The sequence below is a fragment of the Watersipora subatra genome, chromosome 2 (assembly GCF_963576615.1).
Source record: "Watersipora subatra chromosome 2, tzWatSuba1.1, whole genome shotgun sequence".
NCBI lineage: Eukaryota > Metazoa > Bryozoa > Gymnolaemata > Cheilostomatida > Watersiporidae > Watersipora > Watersipora subatra.
The window spans coordinates 44,087,051-44,104,968 of NC_088709.1; the positions used below are offsets into that span (position 1 = coordinate 44,087,051).

The following is a 17,918-nucleotide window of genomic DNA, read 5'->3' on the forward strand; positions in this document are numbered from 1 at the left end:
CAGCAACTCTTACAAGTTCATGAAGATGAGTATTTGTAAGTTTTGACAAAATCCATTGCTGGAAACAATGATTTACACATGTAAGTTGAGGCAAAACAAGTAAGTAGTCATTTATCTGAACTAGTAATTACTGGATATTTTTGTGAGCTTACAGGTGATGTCAAATATATGATCAGAAAAATTTACAAAAAAATTTATAAACCAAGTTTTAAAATAGTTACTTCAAAAATTATTTTTGACGACCAACTTGAAAGATCCACAAACAAAGCTAGAAAGATCTGGATTTAAATTGGTCATAGCTGGTTTATATATCAGACTTGTAAACAGCAGGTTGGGTTCAAGTCAAGGTTCAGGTTGAGGTTCAACAGGTTGGAGTTGAAGTCCTAAAAAGGGTCATCGCTGTCATTACCAGTGGTGACAGGCATGACGTTCAACGTTAAACATCTCTCCGCAACTGGGCATGTCTTGAGTCGTCGTGGCTCCTTTGCCGCTGAACTCAGAGATGTCTAGCCAAGATCACAGAACCGTTGTTTGAGCGACAAATGCTCTTAAAAACAAGGACAGCCTCTGATTGCAATAAGCTAGGCAGATATCATACACAACCTTTGAGGGACTGTTCAGACACGGGGTGGGGTTACTTTTGGAGTCACAGAGACGGGGGCACGAAATTTCTCACTAAATCTTATTTGATCTGTTGCCAATGTCAGTAAGAACCGTTCATTTGCATATCTATACAAAGCAGCGGCTAAAAGGCGCTCAACCTGAAGAGGCAGCTGAATGAATTTACGAAAGGTAATACCCGACTGCGCTTAACGCCTCAATGGATCTCTTGACTGACCATATTTACTGATGAATATAGAAATGACCATAAGAGAGCGAGCAAAGAACGTGTGCAGTTGTTACCAAGGAGAGTCTATTTAATTTTCTATCAAATATTTAACTCTTTGTCTACTCTTACTGTTTCATAGAATTACTGTGGAGCCATTGACACTTACAAAAACTTCAAGTTGTTATTGTGCACAGAAGTTTAGGCTGTGTCGCGACATACGCGAATCTTTTATAGTTAGTGAATATATTTGTGAGATTATTAAACTGGTGCAGTCAATAACTGCGTGATACTAAACTAATGACATTTGAAAGAATGCCCTCTGCGCACTTCCACAGACTATTCATCTTGATTAAACAACAGAGTTGAATAACTTATAACAAGAAGTTGTCTGCTCGTCGGCAATTAGTCATTTTCACAGATACAAGAATTCTCTTATACCAGACGATACTGTGGTTAATATTTTGCAATTTGTAAGAAATTACTACAAAGTTTAGTTAGTTTGTTATTTTTAGAAGGAACTGAACTTATTAAAGATAAACTTACACAAAATTTTAGTAGATTTTATTAGAAAATATCGATATTTTTCTATCATTTGCAATTGTTTTTGATGTTTGAAACAATCTGACTGCTAGGATGTTTCAAGATTAAAATCGACAAAACTTGATCACAGTTAAAATGTTCAGATTCAAGCAAAGGTCTGATTATGATGTCTGTGTTTGCAAAGAGACTTACAGAATAGATACTGCAACACTGCAACTTGAACACAATAACTGATATCAACTATAGCAATGATAACAACTAGTGATGTCATTTTGGAGGTATCTTTTGCTTGAGGGTTTAACTGCAATCAAGTTTCATCAGTTTTAATCTTGAAACATCCTGGCAATCAGATCGCCTCAAACATCAAAAAAGATCACAAATGATAGAAAAATTTCTATAATTTCTTAAAAATCTACTAACAATTTGCCTAAGTTCATTTTTAAAAACATGTATGTAGATATACAACTGTGTACTTTATATTTTGCTGCCTTTAGTCACTCATGTGGAAGACATCAGAGTTCATGAATGCTGCTACGAACACCCAGAAATACATCACCAACTACACTATCCTAGTTCCCGCAACTTGGTCACATGATGCAGCTTGGCACAGAGTAAGTACTCGTATTACAGGTATCATACCCAACATATCATATAAACTATTTCATACCTAATAGCCTGTATTTCATATCCACAATCTCACACATCTCATACTCCATATCACATATGAAGTAAGAGTAAGTAGGCAGTAAGAGTAATTATTAATTCTCTTTCATTTATTCTTTTGTAATTAGGAATGTAATTACCCCAGAATTATTTGATAATCTCTTAGTTTCCTGCTAGCTGTACTACCCAGCGTTGCTCGAAAAAATAAATTTTTTTTAATATTTTTGGACATAAGCCATTTCCAGACCACACATGAGGTAGACAAATAGCAAATAGTAATTATCCCAGAATTATTTGATAATATAGTTTCCAATTAACTATTGCCTTTGAACCAGCAAGTATTAAGGTGTTAATCCTCAGCGCTTAAAGAACGCGTCCCTGTTTCTCAACTATTAGTACACCGAAACTTGTGTAGGAGAAAACAGATCCGCAATCCTCAACAAAATACTCAGTCTATTAGTTATTTGAATGCTATATCAGTGAACATATATGAACACTGATTGTATGTAAGTTATAAAAGCAGCTCTTTCTTCATATCCTTAAAAACTACTAAGAGTCAGTTATCAATTGTACAGTCTTATACGTACACTTGTAAGAAATGTCATTCGTATCAGAGTAAGTAACCTACATGTACTCGTGTTCCAGATATCACACCTAAAATCTCACACCAACCATCGCATACCATGATCTCTTACCAAATGCCTCATAATGACTACCTCAACCTCAATATCTGGCATTTAAGACATCAAGCTCATTACCTCACACTTATGTGTTGTGTCCATATATCATATACATGTATATGTAAGGTACCGTATATATTCATAGCTAACCAGTGCTTAGCTTACATTACCAGCAGGAGAAGCCAACTCTTAATAACCAAAGTGCCTATCGCTCATTCTCATATCGGAAGAAAATACGTACTGTTGAAACACATAAAATGATCAAGGCACGCAATTAGGTATCCAAAAAAATATCCTGTTTTAAAAATTGTGGTTTCTCTCGAAATCAGAGGATTATACCTAAAAAACCAACATGCACAGCAGACAAGCTGCCATTTTATTGCAGACGTCAGGGGAGACATTCGAGAGAGGAAGAATACTGGTCAAGGAAGGGTTTGGAGAGAGCCCAGATGAGCCAAACACTCTGCAGCCTGGAGACTGTGGCCAAGAGGGAGATTACACACATTTAACTCCTAACTTTCTGCTCGCTAGTGACTCAGAGTTCCCTTTTAGAGGTAAGTGATCATTGTCATATGCTCATAGTCAGGTAAGAGCTGTTGTCATATGCTCATAGTCAGATAAGAGCTATTGTTATATGCTCATAGTCAGGTAAGAGCTGTTGTTATATGCTCATAGTCAGATAAGAGCTGTTGTTATATGCTCATAGTCAGGTAAGAGCTGTTGTTATATGCTCATAGTCAGGTAAGAGCTGTTGTTATATGCTCATAGTCAGGTAAGAGCTGTTGTCATATGCGCATAGTCAGGTAAGAGCTGTTGTTATATGCTCATACTCATGACATTCAAAGCCTGCTCACCAAACTTTCAAACTGGATAAGTTTTGAAAATTTTAACTTTGTGCAAATGCTATATAAGTTCATTGAGTAGCAATAAAATAACCCTGTGCATTATGAAGGGTTGTCTGCTCTTTTTTAGTAGCAGGTATTTCGACAAATTCAATTCATGATAGTCTTGTCTTTTGTAGATAGTAATTTCTTTCGTATTGCAACAATATTGTAATTTGTTTGTATATGTAAGTATTTTGATATGATATCTTTATATTATACTATACAATATGTTCATATTATACTATAATATTATAATTATTGTGTTTTTCTAGATTGCATAGAAATTCTCTTCGCGGCTAAATAAACACTCACAAACTACAATCTTTATTTTTAAACCAGGTGGTGACAATGCTAACAGGTGCTAATGGGGTGACAACGCTAACAGGTGCTAATGTGGTGACAATGATAACAGGGGCTAATGTGACCTTTTTGAGTTTTTAATAACATTTTGCCAAAAAGACCTGTTGCTATGGTGATGTTTATATTGCAACAGAGTTATCTAACACAATTGGATGTGTGTAAGCAGTTTTTCCAAGATGGAGTATGATATCTGCTCAGCTCACTACAAGCAGAGGGTGCATGTGTTGCTAGGAGTGTTGTTGCACAAACAATGACGCTGTGATCTTGGCTGAACATGTGTGATATCTTGAGGCAAAGGTACCTCAACAACAGGAGACATCCCCAGTTGTTGAGAGCAATTTAAGGTTAAATGTCTTTCCTGTCACTATCAGTGACCTGTTTTGGGGATTGGACCTCAACCTGTTGTTTGCAGGTCAGGTGTTCCAGACCTCTAAGATAAGCTCAGGTGTAACAGATTTGTAAAAAAGGTTATTGCTCAAGTAGAGAGAATTCATCGTCATAAAACTTCATGATTGATTCATATGATACCAAGCAGTTATTTGCTTGTAATCTTATTACAGAAAAGACTATGGTCCATCACTGGGGGCATCTCAAGTGGGGTTTACTTGATGAAAAACCAACAGATGAAGATATCAAGTGGTACTCATATCGACGGAGGTTATACCCTACAAGGTATGCTGACTCAGTGGTGAGACTATATATATGTATTTATATATAGTGATATATATAAATATTTATATATATTTATATATACATATGAATATATATTTATATATAAATATATAATTATAACTAGGGCTTCACTATGTTATTAACTAATACAGTAAAGTAATACTAAAATAAAATATGAAATTCTCTAGAATTACAAAAATCTCTAGAAATTGGGGCTAATAGTACTAGTTATAAACAAATAGTTGTACTCATCTTTGAAGCTACTACCAGTTTCACGATCTCTCCTGTCAATCACTAGGCTGCTACTCTAATTGTAGCAGCCTAGTGATTGACAGGAGAGATCGTGAAACTGACAGTAGCTTCAAAGATACTGTCAACTAAAGTACAACTATTTTCTAACACTAGTATATAAATATATTTATATATATAAATATAGCCAGATCTCTATAAATCCATTAGATTAAAATCCTCAAAAAGTTCCTTTTATGAATTTGATTTTTATAATATGCGGATACTGAGGGAACATTACAAAAGTGAAGAATTCTAATGAGAAGGCTGATACCTAAAACATTTCAGCATTAAATTATGTAACTACAACTTGATAAACAGCTAAGAAAATTGCACTCATGCTTTGACTACCAACTCAGAATATGCATGCTTGAGTTATCTTCACAATCTTCACAAATAGCAATATGCACTTGCTATTATTAAATTATTAATACCTTCCATGGAATTTCAGCTCCAAGGTTGTGTTCGAAACTGTGACCTAATCACTAGAAACTAGAACTAAAATAACATAGAGCCGGTTTTAAAATAACTTGATTAAATTCTGATCCTCTGTACACGTCACATAATCATAACTATAATAAGATTTGTGTCCTTTCGTCAGTCTAAAGCCACACTAAGAGCATCTGAAAAAAAGATTGCCTCACACAAGACTCAAACCCAGAGTGTCAGATTTACATGCATGTGCACTACTACTGCACCACTTGAACAGTTTACCACTTCATGGGATAATTCTCCATATACTGATTATTCATGACAACCTCTCAGAGCGCCCGGGACGCGCAAGTGTAATAGTAATAATAATATTTAACACATCAAATCACTTGTCTGGTGTACTCAATTCAAACCCTAAATCATTAAGTAATAGTTCAGACGTGCTTGAAGAATCATTGAGTACATTTGAGCAGCAAAATAGATATTCGACAAGACAAACTGGTTCTTTGTCAGTTTTTGCTAACTGACTGGCCAGTGATGTAATACTTCAATGGCCAGTGCTATAATTATAATGAGTGGACTTACATGTACATCAACTTGCATCAATGATGATATTCTGTAAAACCATCTAAGAGGGAGGCAGAACAAGCGATTCCAAATTTTTAGATTTGGATTTGGCATTAGGACAACTTATTCCACATATTAACCATCCCACTTGTAGCGCATTTGGAAAAGAAGTGAGCCTGAGTACCCTTCTAACGGAGTGTCTGTGGAGGCCATTTGTTGTCACTTAGTATTTTTGATGCTCTGTGCTGTTGTAATAATAGTTCCCAGTAGTAAATATAGCTCCGGGCTCCCTTGCGTTTACTATTCGCATTGAGGTATCGGGTTAGCTCATGATCTCACCATAGAATTTTAAGATCTAAAATAGTATGCTTCCTAGACAGATATTGTGCTACTTGTACCACAACATGAGAAACAGATCTACTCATGAAAATAAAAGAATTTTGGATGGTATATAATATGCCGGAAAGCTTCACAAAGTGGTTAGTTTTCTACAGCTATAAAAGTTTTCAGCAATTTGTACCATATCAAGAGCATGACCGTCTGCTCGAATCGATGATTCGAGTTGGAAAAAAGATTGCATCACATTGGATTCAAACACACAACGCTCAGCTTGATAAACAGATACACTAACCACTGCACCAATCATCCACTTTGCACACTTTTGGATTATTGTCCTTACGCTCATTCTCTGTGCTTTATTAAGACATCTGATGATTTCTCACAGCACACCAGACATCTGGAGTACGAGTGTAACATAATAGCATACTTCTTATAGTAAAAACCTGCCGTTTAAGTTTCTCTTTAGCTTCTACCTCATCTTCATGTTTATATAATGGCGAGTGTCTAAACAGCCTGTAGTTTTTAATGAGCCCGTGAGGTAGCCCATTTAGCAAGAGTATAAAATGGCTGCTACAGTCAGTTGTGTCCTTCTCAGCTACATTTAGAAGCCTTCACCATGTCCCGTAGTTTGATGTAACGTGTTCAGTTTTTTAAATACTCAGAAACAACTGAATTTAAGCTGATTTTGAGTGAAACATTAATTTTAAACTTCTTTAAAACATTTTAAAGGTAGCTGGTGGGTAAACCAAATTTTTGAAAATGCTTTAGAAGCTCTCAAACATAAAACTGTACAATCTATTATCGACCAATCAGCAGTGATTAATGTAATGGAACTACAGTAAGGTTTGCTTTTTCAGGTGTACGACTGCCATAGATGGGATAGTCAGAGATGCGACAAGAGAACAGTCCAACTTTGCTTGTTTGATCGCTCTGAACGGACTGTTCACAGACACATGTCAGTTTATTGAGGATCTTGAAACTTCCTCTAGAGCATCCATCATGTACCGAGAAGATCTCAGCTCGGTAAGCTCATCTGCTGATATATACAGATACACTTACTAAGGATACTTACTAAGGATACTTACTAAGGATACTTACTAAGGATACTTACTAAGGATACTTACTAAGGATACTTACTAAGGATACTTACTAAGGATACTTACTAAGGATACTTACTAAGGATACTTACTAAGGATACTTACTAAGGATACTTACTAAGGATACTTACTAAGGATACTTACTAAGGATACTTACTAAGGATACTTACTAAGGATACTTACTAAGGATACTTACTAAGGATACTTACTAAGGATACTTACTAAGGATACTTACTAAGGATACTTACTAAGGATACTTACTAAGGATACTTACTAAGGATACTTACTAAGGATACTTACTAAGGATACTTACTAAGGATACTTACTAAGGATACTTACTAAGGATACTTACTAAGGATACTTACTAAGGATACTTACTAAGGATACTTACTAAGGATACTTACTAAGGATACTTACTAAGGATACTTACTAAGGATACTTACTAAGGATACTTACTAAGGATACTTACTAAGGATACTTACTAAGGATACTTACTAAGGATACTTACTAAGGATACTTACTAAGGATACTTACTAAGGATACTTACTAAGGATACTTACTAAGGATACTTACTAAGGATACTTACTAAGGATACTTACTAAGGATACTTACTAAGGATACTTACTAAGGATACTTACTAAGGATACTTACTAAGGATACTTACTAAGGATACTTACTAAGGATACTTACTAAGGATACTTACTAAGGATACTTACTAAGGATACTTACTAAGGATACTTACTAAGGATACTTACTAAGGATACTTACTAAGGATACTTACTAAGGATACTTACTAAGGATACTTACTAAGGATACTTACTAAGGATACTTACTAAGGATACTTACTAAGGATACTTACTAAGGATACTTACTAAGGATACTTACTAAGGATACTTACTAAGGATACTTACTAAGGATACTTACTAAGGATACTTACTAAGGATACTTACTAAGGATACTTACTAAGGATACTTACTAAGGATACTTACTAAGGATACTTACTAAGGATACTTACTAAGGATACTTACTAAGGATACTTACTAAGGATACTTACTAAGGATACTTACTAAGGATACTTACTAAGGATACTTACTAAGGATACTTACTAAGGATACTTACTAAGGATACTTACTAAGGATACTTACTACCTTACGAAAGATTTTAGTAGATTTAATCAGAAATATCGGTATTTTTCTATCATTTGTGATTGTTTTTGATGTTTGAGGTGATCTGACTGCCAGTAGGTTTTAAGATTAAAATCAACAAAACTTGATCTCAGTTAAAATGTTAAAAGAAAAATACATGCCAAAATATTATCACTAGTTGCGTGGCTGCCGGTCTCTTGTTATTAATATCAGTTATTGCGTTCAAGTTGCGGGGTTACCATCTCTATTCTGTCGGTCTCTTTGCAAACATAGATGCCATAATCGCACCTTTGCTTGAATCTGAACGTTATAACTATGATCAAGTTTTGTCGATTTTAATCTTGAAACATCCTGGCAGTCAGATTGTTTCAAATATCAACAACAATTGCGAGTAATAGAAAAATACTGATACTTTCTGATAAAATCTACAAAAATCTTTCGTAAGTTCATCTTGAACTGAATTTTTGAATAGCTTGAAGTTTGACAAATTCGCTAAGTGTTTTATTTCAACCATTTATTTTCACTTTGTTGAGTGAATAAAAATAGTTTGGCGCAGTTCATTGCATATTGCCCACATCAAAAATCACGCAAAAACTAGATGGACAAAAAGTCAATGAAAAGATATATTTCAAACATTCATAGGAAGAAAGCAAAATAATTTGCAGTTGGCACATGAAGGTAGCTGTTGGCGCTCAAGGTTCTTAAGGAGTATAAATGACAAGCATTTGTTTTAAAAATTCTGTTACTATTTTATACAACCAGACTTTCTATTGGTTATTTTTATACCTCCTTGCTACTAACTACTTCTGCGGCTGCTGGTTACCATTGGATCAGCAACCCTCATAAAATATTGGAATAGTCTGCAAATATAAAATAAGGTGTGAAAATCAATGTAAAAGACTCGAGGACAAGTTAGGGAGAAGTCATAACCCAAACACTCTTTGGCTGTCTAGACAAGGTGACAGAATAAGTACGCATTGCCTGCCTAATGAGAAGCCTTGAGTTTTTAAAGGTTAGTTAGCGGAGAGCAAGCATGTGTCATAAACTAATTTATCACCCAAAAATGATGTAAAACAATTTATTCCAGTACTATAACCCCTTTCCACTACTACCACAGTACTACTGCAACTATCACTACTGTACAACCTTCCACTACTACCACAGTACTACTGCAACTATCACTACTGTACAACCTTCCACTACTACCACAATACTACTGCAACTATCACTACTGTACAACCTTCCACTACTACCACAATACTACTGCAACTATCACTACTGTACAACCTTCCACTACTACCACAATACTACTGCAACTATCACTACTGTACAGCCTTCCACTACTACCACAATACTACTGCAACTATCACTACTGTACAACCTTCCACTTCTACCACAGCACTACTGCAACTATCACTACTGTACAACCTTCCACTACTACCACAATACTACTGCAACTATCACTACTGTACAACCTTTCACTACTACCACAATACTACTGCAACTATCACTACTGTACAACCTTCCACTACTACCACAATACTACTGCAACTATCACTACTGTACAACCTTCCACTACTATACAATACTACTGCAACTATCACTACTGTACAACCTTCCATTACTACTACAATACTACTGCAACTATCACTACTGTACAACCTTCCACTACTATACAATACTACTGCAACTATCACTACTGTACAACCTTCCATTACTACTACAATACTACTGCAACTATCACTACTGTACAACCTTCCACTACTACTGCAATACTGTGACTTCTAATATAGCCTGATGCATATATTGCAGGTTGACTCATTCTGTAACTCAGACCCAGATAGCCCCGCAGATCTTACCCACGACAGTCTTGCTCCAAGCAAGCAGAACAGGAGGTGCGAGATGAGTACATGGGACACACTTAACTTCCATGAAGACTTTGGTAGGTAAATAGCATGGCAGTTAGACTATAACAGAAGTATAGGGTCAGCTAACCAGGATTTTTTCTAAAATTAAAACCCTATTCGGCTTAAGAGTCATTAAAGTAATTGCAATAGTACTAAAGCCAGTCATATTTAGCGATAAAAGGTTTGTGATGTCACCAAATATATGAATCACCCAACTGTTTGTAGTAGATTGACTAAGAAAGTATGATAAACAATTTAATTTGGATTAAAACAAAAGTTTCTAATAATTATTTATTATCCACTAACATTGAACATTGCTGGAATTTCTTTCATTTCCAACCTGATAGCCTGCAGCAGTCGTGTATATATTCAACACAAATTGCTAGACCATTTTTATAACAACAACCCATAAACAAGTTCGTTTAGGGCCAATTGCTATTTAGGCATTCGAAGGCTCATTCTTGAGTTCCTAGTCAGATGGCTGTTTAAAATGCTGGTTTTCAAGAACCAGATGGAATTTTGAAACAAATAGTTTTGGCAATCTGGTGGAAGGCGCGGAGCACAAGTTTGTGAAGTTTTGGTAAAATTGGTCAAAAAACATGGAAACAAACGCATAGAGATCTACACAGAATAACAGATGTAATGACAAAGTGGGGCTTATTAATGGAAATTACCCATCTTACCAGTTTAATTTATCAGTAAACTATGGAGATAGAAAATTTCTTCAATTGAAAAAACAGCTTTTGCCACGCAAGGAAATGAATTTTTAAATGAAAATCTAGTCTACAAGTGAAACATCTAACATTTATCTGTTAGATTACGTTGTCATTATTATCTTTCACTCTTCAAGATTATACAGTAAAACAGAAAACTTAGAGTTTAAAATTTAAACTTTAAATTTTCTGTTAAATTACATTATTTTGGGTTGCTAGCCCTAAGTGTTGCTCAAATATTGAAAAGTGGGCCTCAAAAGAAACATGTTGCACACCCCTGGTTTAAATGATGAAACTTAAGCACAGGAACAAAACAAGTATTTATCACTGACTGTTATGCTAGACACAATGAGAATTCAATAATAATATAATTTAATAATAGAATAATTATAATAACAACAATAATAGAAAACATTTCTCTTTGAAATGAAATTATTGCCAATAAAGTAATATATAATAATTTGCTGCAATTACAGCGACAGATACATCAAATCTGGAATTTTTGAATGAGGAGCCAGTAGCTTATATAGTTCAGGACTATGATCCAGAGCTAGTGGCTACAACTACTTCTACCACTTCAACCACTACAACTACAGCGGCGCCGACTACAGTTGCTACATCAACCTCTACCAGTACAACTAGTACTACCACACCTACGACTACAGCTACTAGCAGCGAGCCTGTGGTGACTACTGTATCTACTACTACAGAATCACCTGTAGAACCAACTGCTGACCCATTCACAGGGCCTCCAAGAAAACCTGATGTTGTCTGTTTGGTCCTCGATGTCTCTGGAAGCATGAATGTGAGTACTTCTATAAAAGTTATTATGCAAACAACTCCGTGGGATCCTTTCAAAATTAATAACATAAAAACTTTGTAGGGTTTTCACCCTGACCACTCCAGCTAGTTCTTTTCAACTGAAGAAGTGGTGAAAGCTCTTACATTTCTCTGTATAGAGACTGTTGTTATCCATTGTTTTATTTTTATTGGGCGAATGACTCCTGTTGTTACGGTACCGCATGTTTATCCATCTCATCTGTCTTCATGTATGTTTGGGATTCATGGATTACTGAGAAAGTTCAATACCTCTTCACTGAATACTTAAGCTTAATGATTGGTAGAAGTTAAGCTTTGGCAAGCATTAGTGTAAGTTTAATTAACTATGCCGAAATGTGCCCTTTGGCCAATTATGCCTAGAATGAAACAGACAACTTTTAAGTTTTGCTTCACATTTAGTAAGGGCAGAATTTTGTGATAAACTCTCAACCTATTAACCAATCAGCTAACAAAATTTGTAAAAGATATTTTGCTGGCCAATCGGTGAAAGGGTCACAAATCTCCCACATAATTCATGCACTGATATTACACACACACCACACAACATACCAGACATCATATAACACATGCCACACACCACATACCAGACATCACACACTACACACATGCACACATCATGCACGCACGCACACACACATACACCACACGCACACGCACACACGCACACGCACACGCACACACACACACCACACACCGTATATACACGCACACCACATACCAGGCACCACAAACAACACACCGCAGAAACACCCCACCCCACAAGCATGCAGGCATGCACACATCACATAAACTCAGTTCTGATGATTCTTCTGAACTACATCTCTTCTATATTGCATGTCGTTGTAGTCAGAAAACAGGATTAATATCATGGGAAGTGCCGTAGCCAACTACCTTAGGAATTACCTTGAGACTGGCTCGGTTGTTGGGATTGTGCAGTTTAACACAGCGGCTACTGTAGCCAAGGGGATGACTGTCATAGTGAATGACACAACCAGAGACGAGCTCGTTAATGCTGTACCAACTGTTGCTGGTGGGGGAACAAGCATTGGCTCCGGCATGGTTGGCTGTAAGGAGGTAAGGAAACGATACATGCTCTGATGAAATCGTAATAAGTTGACAAACAGATGGAACCATGACAACGGAAAGATAAAAAAGCAGCCAATAGAAGCACTTTCAGAAGATTCATGTATATCATGCAGCTTCTAATTGTGTATCCTCAGAGTTGTGCACCCTCAGAGTTGTGCACTCTCAGAGTTGTGTACTCTCAGAGTTGTGTACTCTCAGAGTTGGGTACCCTCAGAGTTGTGCACCCTCAGAGAGTTTTGTATCCTCAGAGTTGTGCACTCTCAGAGTTGTGTACCCTCAGAGTTTTGTACCCTCAGAGTTGTGTACCCTCACAATAGGGAGAAAACTACAATAACTGCGCAATGATCAAGGCGCATGGCAGTACAGAGAAGAGAATCATGAAGGGCTCATTGAATGTAGTAATCTATATGCTTTTGAAATATTAAAAAATGCAGCCCAAGGTCTTCCACAATATTTAAGTTTTGCAGACTGCAATAACTGAACTTTTGCTTTATAACAAATATTGAATACTAGTGACAGAGTGATAGTTATGTTAATATTATCTTGTTGAAAGTTGTGTGTAGAGAATAAATCCATGTTTATTGGTACTCTCTGTATCAATAAATATTTGTCACAAATATCTCAGAGAGATAGTAGCCTTAATTAAAATTTAGGCTCGTTATTACTACAGCAAAATAAAAGATGTATTTACTAATGCATTTGTATTTTCAATACCTATATACACTAAACACTTGTGCATAAGCTGCATAATCAGTGAGTCTATAATCAAATGTTATGTTTTGCTCATGTTAAAAACATGCCATCAAATTAGCATTAATTGAATTATTTATGCTGAAATAAATCTATGGATTGGTAATTCTATGTAGGAGCTACTAGCATATGCTGGAGAAGATGTAGCAAGTACAAGAATGTTTGTGCTCAGCGACGGTCAAGAATCCAGCAACTCTTCACCAAATACTGCTGAAGCACTACCAGAAATCATAGAGCTTGGTATCACAGTAGACACAATAGCATACAGGTAATCATAAACGTGGTATCACAGTATATACAATAGCATACAGGTAAACATAGAGCTTGGTATCACAGTAGACACACTAGCATACAGGTAAACATAGAGCTTGGTATCACAGTATATACAGTAGCATACAGGTAATCATAGAGCTTGGTATCACAGTAGATGCACTAGCATACAGGTAACTAGAAATTTCCCTGTCATACAGCCCACGACCAAAGTGATATTGGAAAAAATAAAGGGTACTGATGGTTAAGAAATGCAATATTAGCAGTCAAATGGCACTGCAGTGCAATAGGATAACTGCAATGGTAGCTGTAATGTACTGGTTGTGGGTGTTATTATATACAACAAACAGCAATAATGAAAGGAAAGATTATATGTGTATATCTCTCCCCCTGCAATAGGAGAAATGCAATATTGGCCAATATTAGAAGTAAAATGCACTGATATTATTAGAATAACCAATATTACTAATATAGCAATAATAGAAAACCAATACACAATTTTTGTTACAATTCCAAACGTCGTAGCTAACAATATCAAGAAGTTGTGATATTTATATAGATTTTTAGAAAATCTATTTAAAAAAGTGTTTGGTCATGACAAACAGCAATAATGAAAAGAAAAGATTATATGTTTATATCTCTCCCCCTGCAATAGGAGAAATGCAATATTAGAAGTAAAATGCACTGACATTATTAGAATAACCAATATTATTAATATAGTAATACAGTAATAATAGAAAACCAATGCACAATTTTGTTTACATTTCAAAACGTCATAGCTAACAATATCAAGAAGTTGTGATATTTATATAGATTTAAATAAAATCTATTTAACAAAACTATTTAGAAAAAATAATAACAGTAACATATTGCCCATCATCGATGTTGTTAGTGTGACTATAACGCTTCAATAGTCATCCAAACTTATAATTAAATATTTTAATAATCTCATTAGAATCGTTAGAAAAAAATATCATCATCATTTCCTTTACTTTCACTGCTTTGGACATCAGTTAGAATACCAAAATACTCAAAAGTTTTCAAAATGTTAGCTACTTTGAAATAGGCAAAAAAGAAACGATTTCAGTACTTCTACGTTAATTACAGAAACCTTCGACAATTCGCCAATGTTATAGACTGGTGAAATGTGCACGTTATTCTTTCGTGAAATGCGCACGACTTAATGGTTTTATTCTCTGTCGCTCAGCAGTTCGTTTGCCGGTCTTAATTTGGATAAAAGCAAGGCTTGGCAAGTTGTAATAATGATTTTCGGCCAAATAAATCTGTCTATTTGTGTGTAATTTGGTAGCATATTTCAATGTTTTTATGTGTTTTGTGTCGTTATTATACTTAAACGACTCTACACAAGAATGGTTAAATTTGTTGATGAGATTTCGGTACAAAGGTTTGCGACGTTGTTGATGAATAATTTTCGTAAGTTGTGTGCACATGCATTTATCATATAGACTCTCAAACATTCGCTCCGCTCGTTTGGTCGTGGGATCATAAATAGAGATAGAACCTTGTACACTAGAGTTTTAAAAACTGGAGATAGAAACTCAACTCAAATCAAAACGCTTAGTAAACCTATCAAACAGCTTATCACCAGTCAAATTTGATATTGCATTCAACCAATCAAAGTACACTACTGTACATAAACTATTACTTGTTGGTTCACACCTCTACTGCCCTTGGGTCTTATACTCGCACACTAAACGACTCTGTTAAACCTGACCTTAAACCATAGTGAGGCAGTTTAGAGGCTTTTGCCAGTCTGTAAATTGCCTGAGTTACGGTACTAGTGTTTTTTTACCATAAATATCTAGTATATTAAAAAGGGTTATTAGTGTTACAAGTTCTTAGGCTGGTTCAGGGACCACCTAAAGAGGGAGGTATTAAGAAGAGCTGTGTTATGTGGTTGCAGTCAGAGTGCAGATCCAGTGCTAGGGAGTGTTGCCCTCTTAACTGGTGGTTATTCATTCTACTTCTCTGGCTCACAAGTATCAACTGCCATGCAAGATGCCCTCCTTGCTACTATTGAGAGGAGAAGAAACCTGGACACTCCGGTCACTGTAAGTGTCTCAGATGTTCTCATGTTTTATTGCAGTAAATTATTGAGATATGTACTGTAACTTGTATATAGTATAAATGCAATATTTAATGTATGTATGTTTATATATATTTATATACATCGTGAAGGTACTGTACTGTTTATATGTACGTTTATATATCTTTATATACATACATTATGTACACTACATATATTTCTCAAAGTTTGTTCGTTTGGATATCTGTCGGTCTGTCTGGCTATAGCTATTAAAATCTTGGATATTGAAATTTCACATTCTGATGGACTTTAACTCACGAAGATTGCAACCGCAGGGTTGCATTCCAAATCTCTGTCCAAGAGACCACGGACACTCTTGCAATTCAAAGCCCTTACTATACACATGTACTTTATATACCCTTTTCCCAGTTTTATATGCTAAATGGCGTAATGATCGAAACTCTTTTAACTCTATAATTAACGACAGAATTTCATAGAGTTATTAATTTAAACTTTATTAACTCTATGAAACACGATACTTTTTTGACTTTTCACAAACTTCTATTTCCGGTTTTTTTGTAAAGTTCAATTAAAAAAACGGTAAAGACCAATACTTTTCATGCGGACTATTCTATTATCTCGGGTAGGAGTAGCCTCTACATTCTTTCTCCGTTCGGTCAGACAAAAACTGCAGTCCTATATCTCATTTTTACATTTGCACCAGTATCGAGAGATAGCAGTATCAAGAGGTACCAGTATCGTCATATTCAAAATTTTGATGGATATATTCTGATGGAACAGTAACTTTTTTATACACACACACACTTCTATGCAAGAATTGTTATTATTAATTCAACCTATTCAGAATTTTAATTTTGTTTTCTCAGTTTGTATTAGTTGTATCATTACCGAATCATCTTTTATCGTAATTGTAGCATAAAAGACTTAATTTAGCTATCACTCTCTTATTTCACATTTACATTTAAACACCTATAGTTGTTTTATTTTGTTTCTTAATTTAATTGACCTGCAAAAATTATTTTTCTCATGATGTGAAGTTTGAAAGTTACAGTTGTTTGACAAAGTTTAAAAACCTTTACAGTTGTTTTATTTTTTCTCTTAATTTATTTAAACTGTGCAAAACACTTTTCTCTTGATATGACGTTTGAAAGTTAGAATGGTAACTGCTGTTATATGTTAAAGGAAAAATAAGTTTTCCGTGCAAAGACTTTTATTACCCGAGCAACGCCGGACATTCAACTGGTTATATATATATGCCCTATATTTACTCTAGATATATACTGTACATATGCTATATATGCCCTATATTTACTCTAGATATATACTGTACATATGCTATATATGCCCTATATTTACTCTAGATATATACTGTACATATGCTATATATGCCCTATATTTACTCTAGATATATACTGTATATATGCTCTATATATACCCTATATTTACTCTAGATATATACTGTATATATGCTATATATGCCCTATATTTACTCTAGATATATACTGTATATATGCTCTATATATATGCCATGTATTTACTCTAGATACATGTATATACTCTATATATACTATATTTACTGTAGTGTATATATATATATATGTACTGTATATATATATATATATATGTAAAAGTATCTGTTTGAGTATTTAAAAGAGAAATACTTGAAGTAAAACTAATAAAGAGCATTCAACAAGAAATATAGGACTATAATTACGTAGTTTCAAGGGTGGTTTGAACTTATTTATCAGCTGCCAGTTTCAAGGTTGCTGTTTTTCCTTTCATCAGGCT

General features: G+C 35.0%; 1 protein-coding gene across 1 annotated transcript in view; it reads left to right on the plus strand.

The window, feature by feature from the left end:
- LOC137388630 (calcium-activated chloride channel regulator 1-like) overlaps positions 1 to 17,918 on the plus strand; it is a 38,232-nt gene that overhangs the window by 4,836 nt on the left and 15,478 nt on the right. The window contains exons 2-10 of the mRNA XM_068075106.1: positions 1,864 to 1,980; positions 3,098 to 3,266; positions 4,517 to 4,628; positions 7,112 to 7,277; positions 10,309 to 10,438; positions 11,593 to 11,921; positions 12,803 to 13,030; positions 13,909 to 14,060; positions 15,987 to 16,134. Coding sequence (XP_067931207.1) covers positions 1,870 to 1,980; positions 3,098 to 3,266; positions 4,517 to 4,628; positions 7,112 to 7,277; positions 10,309 to 10,438; positions 11,593 to 11,921; positions 12,803 to 13,030; positions 13,909 to 14,060; positions 15,987 to 16,134 — 1,545 coding nt within the window. The 5' untranslated portion in view covers positions 1,864 to 1,869. The remainder of the gene's footprint in view (positions 1 to 1,863; positions 1,981 to 3,097; positions 3,267 to 4,516; positions 4,629 to 7,111; positions 7,278 to 10,308; positions 10,439 to 11,592; positions 11,922 to 12,802; positions 13,031 to 13,908; positions 14,061 to 15,986; positions 16,135 to 17,918) is intronic.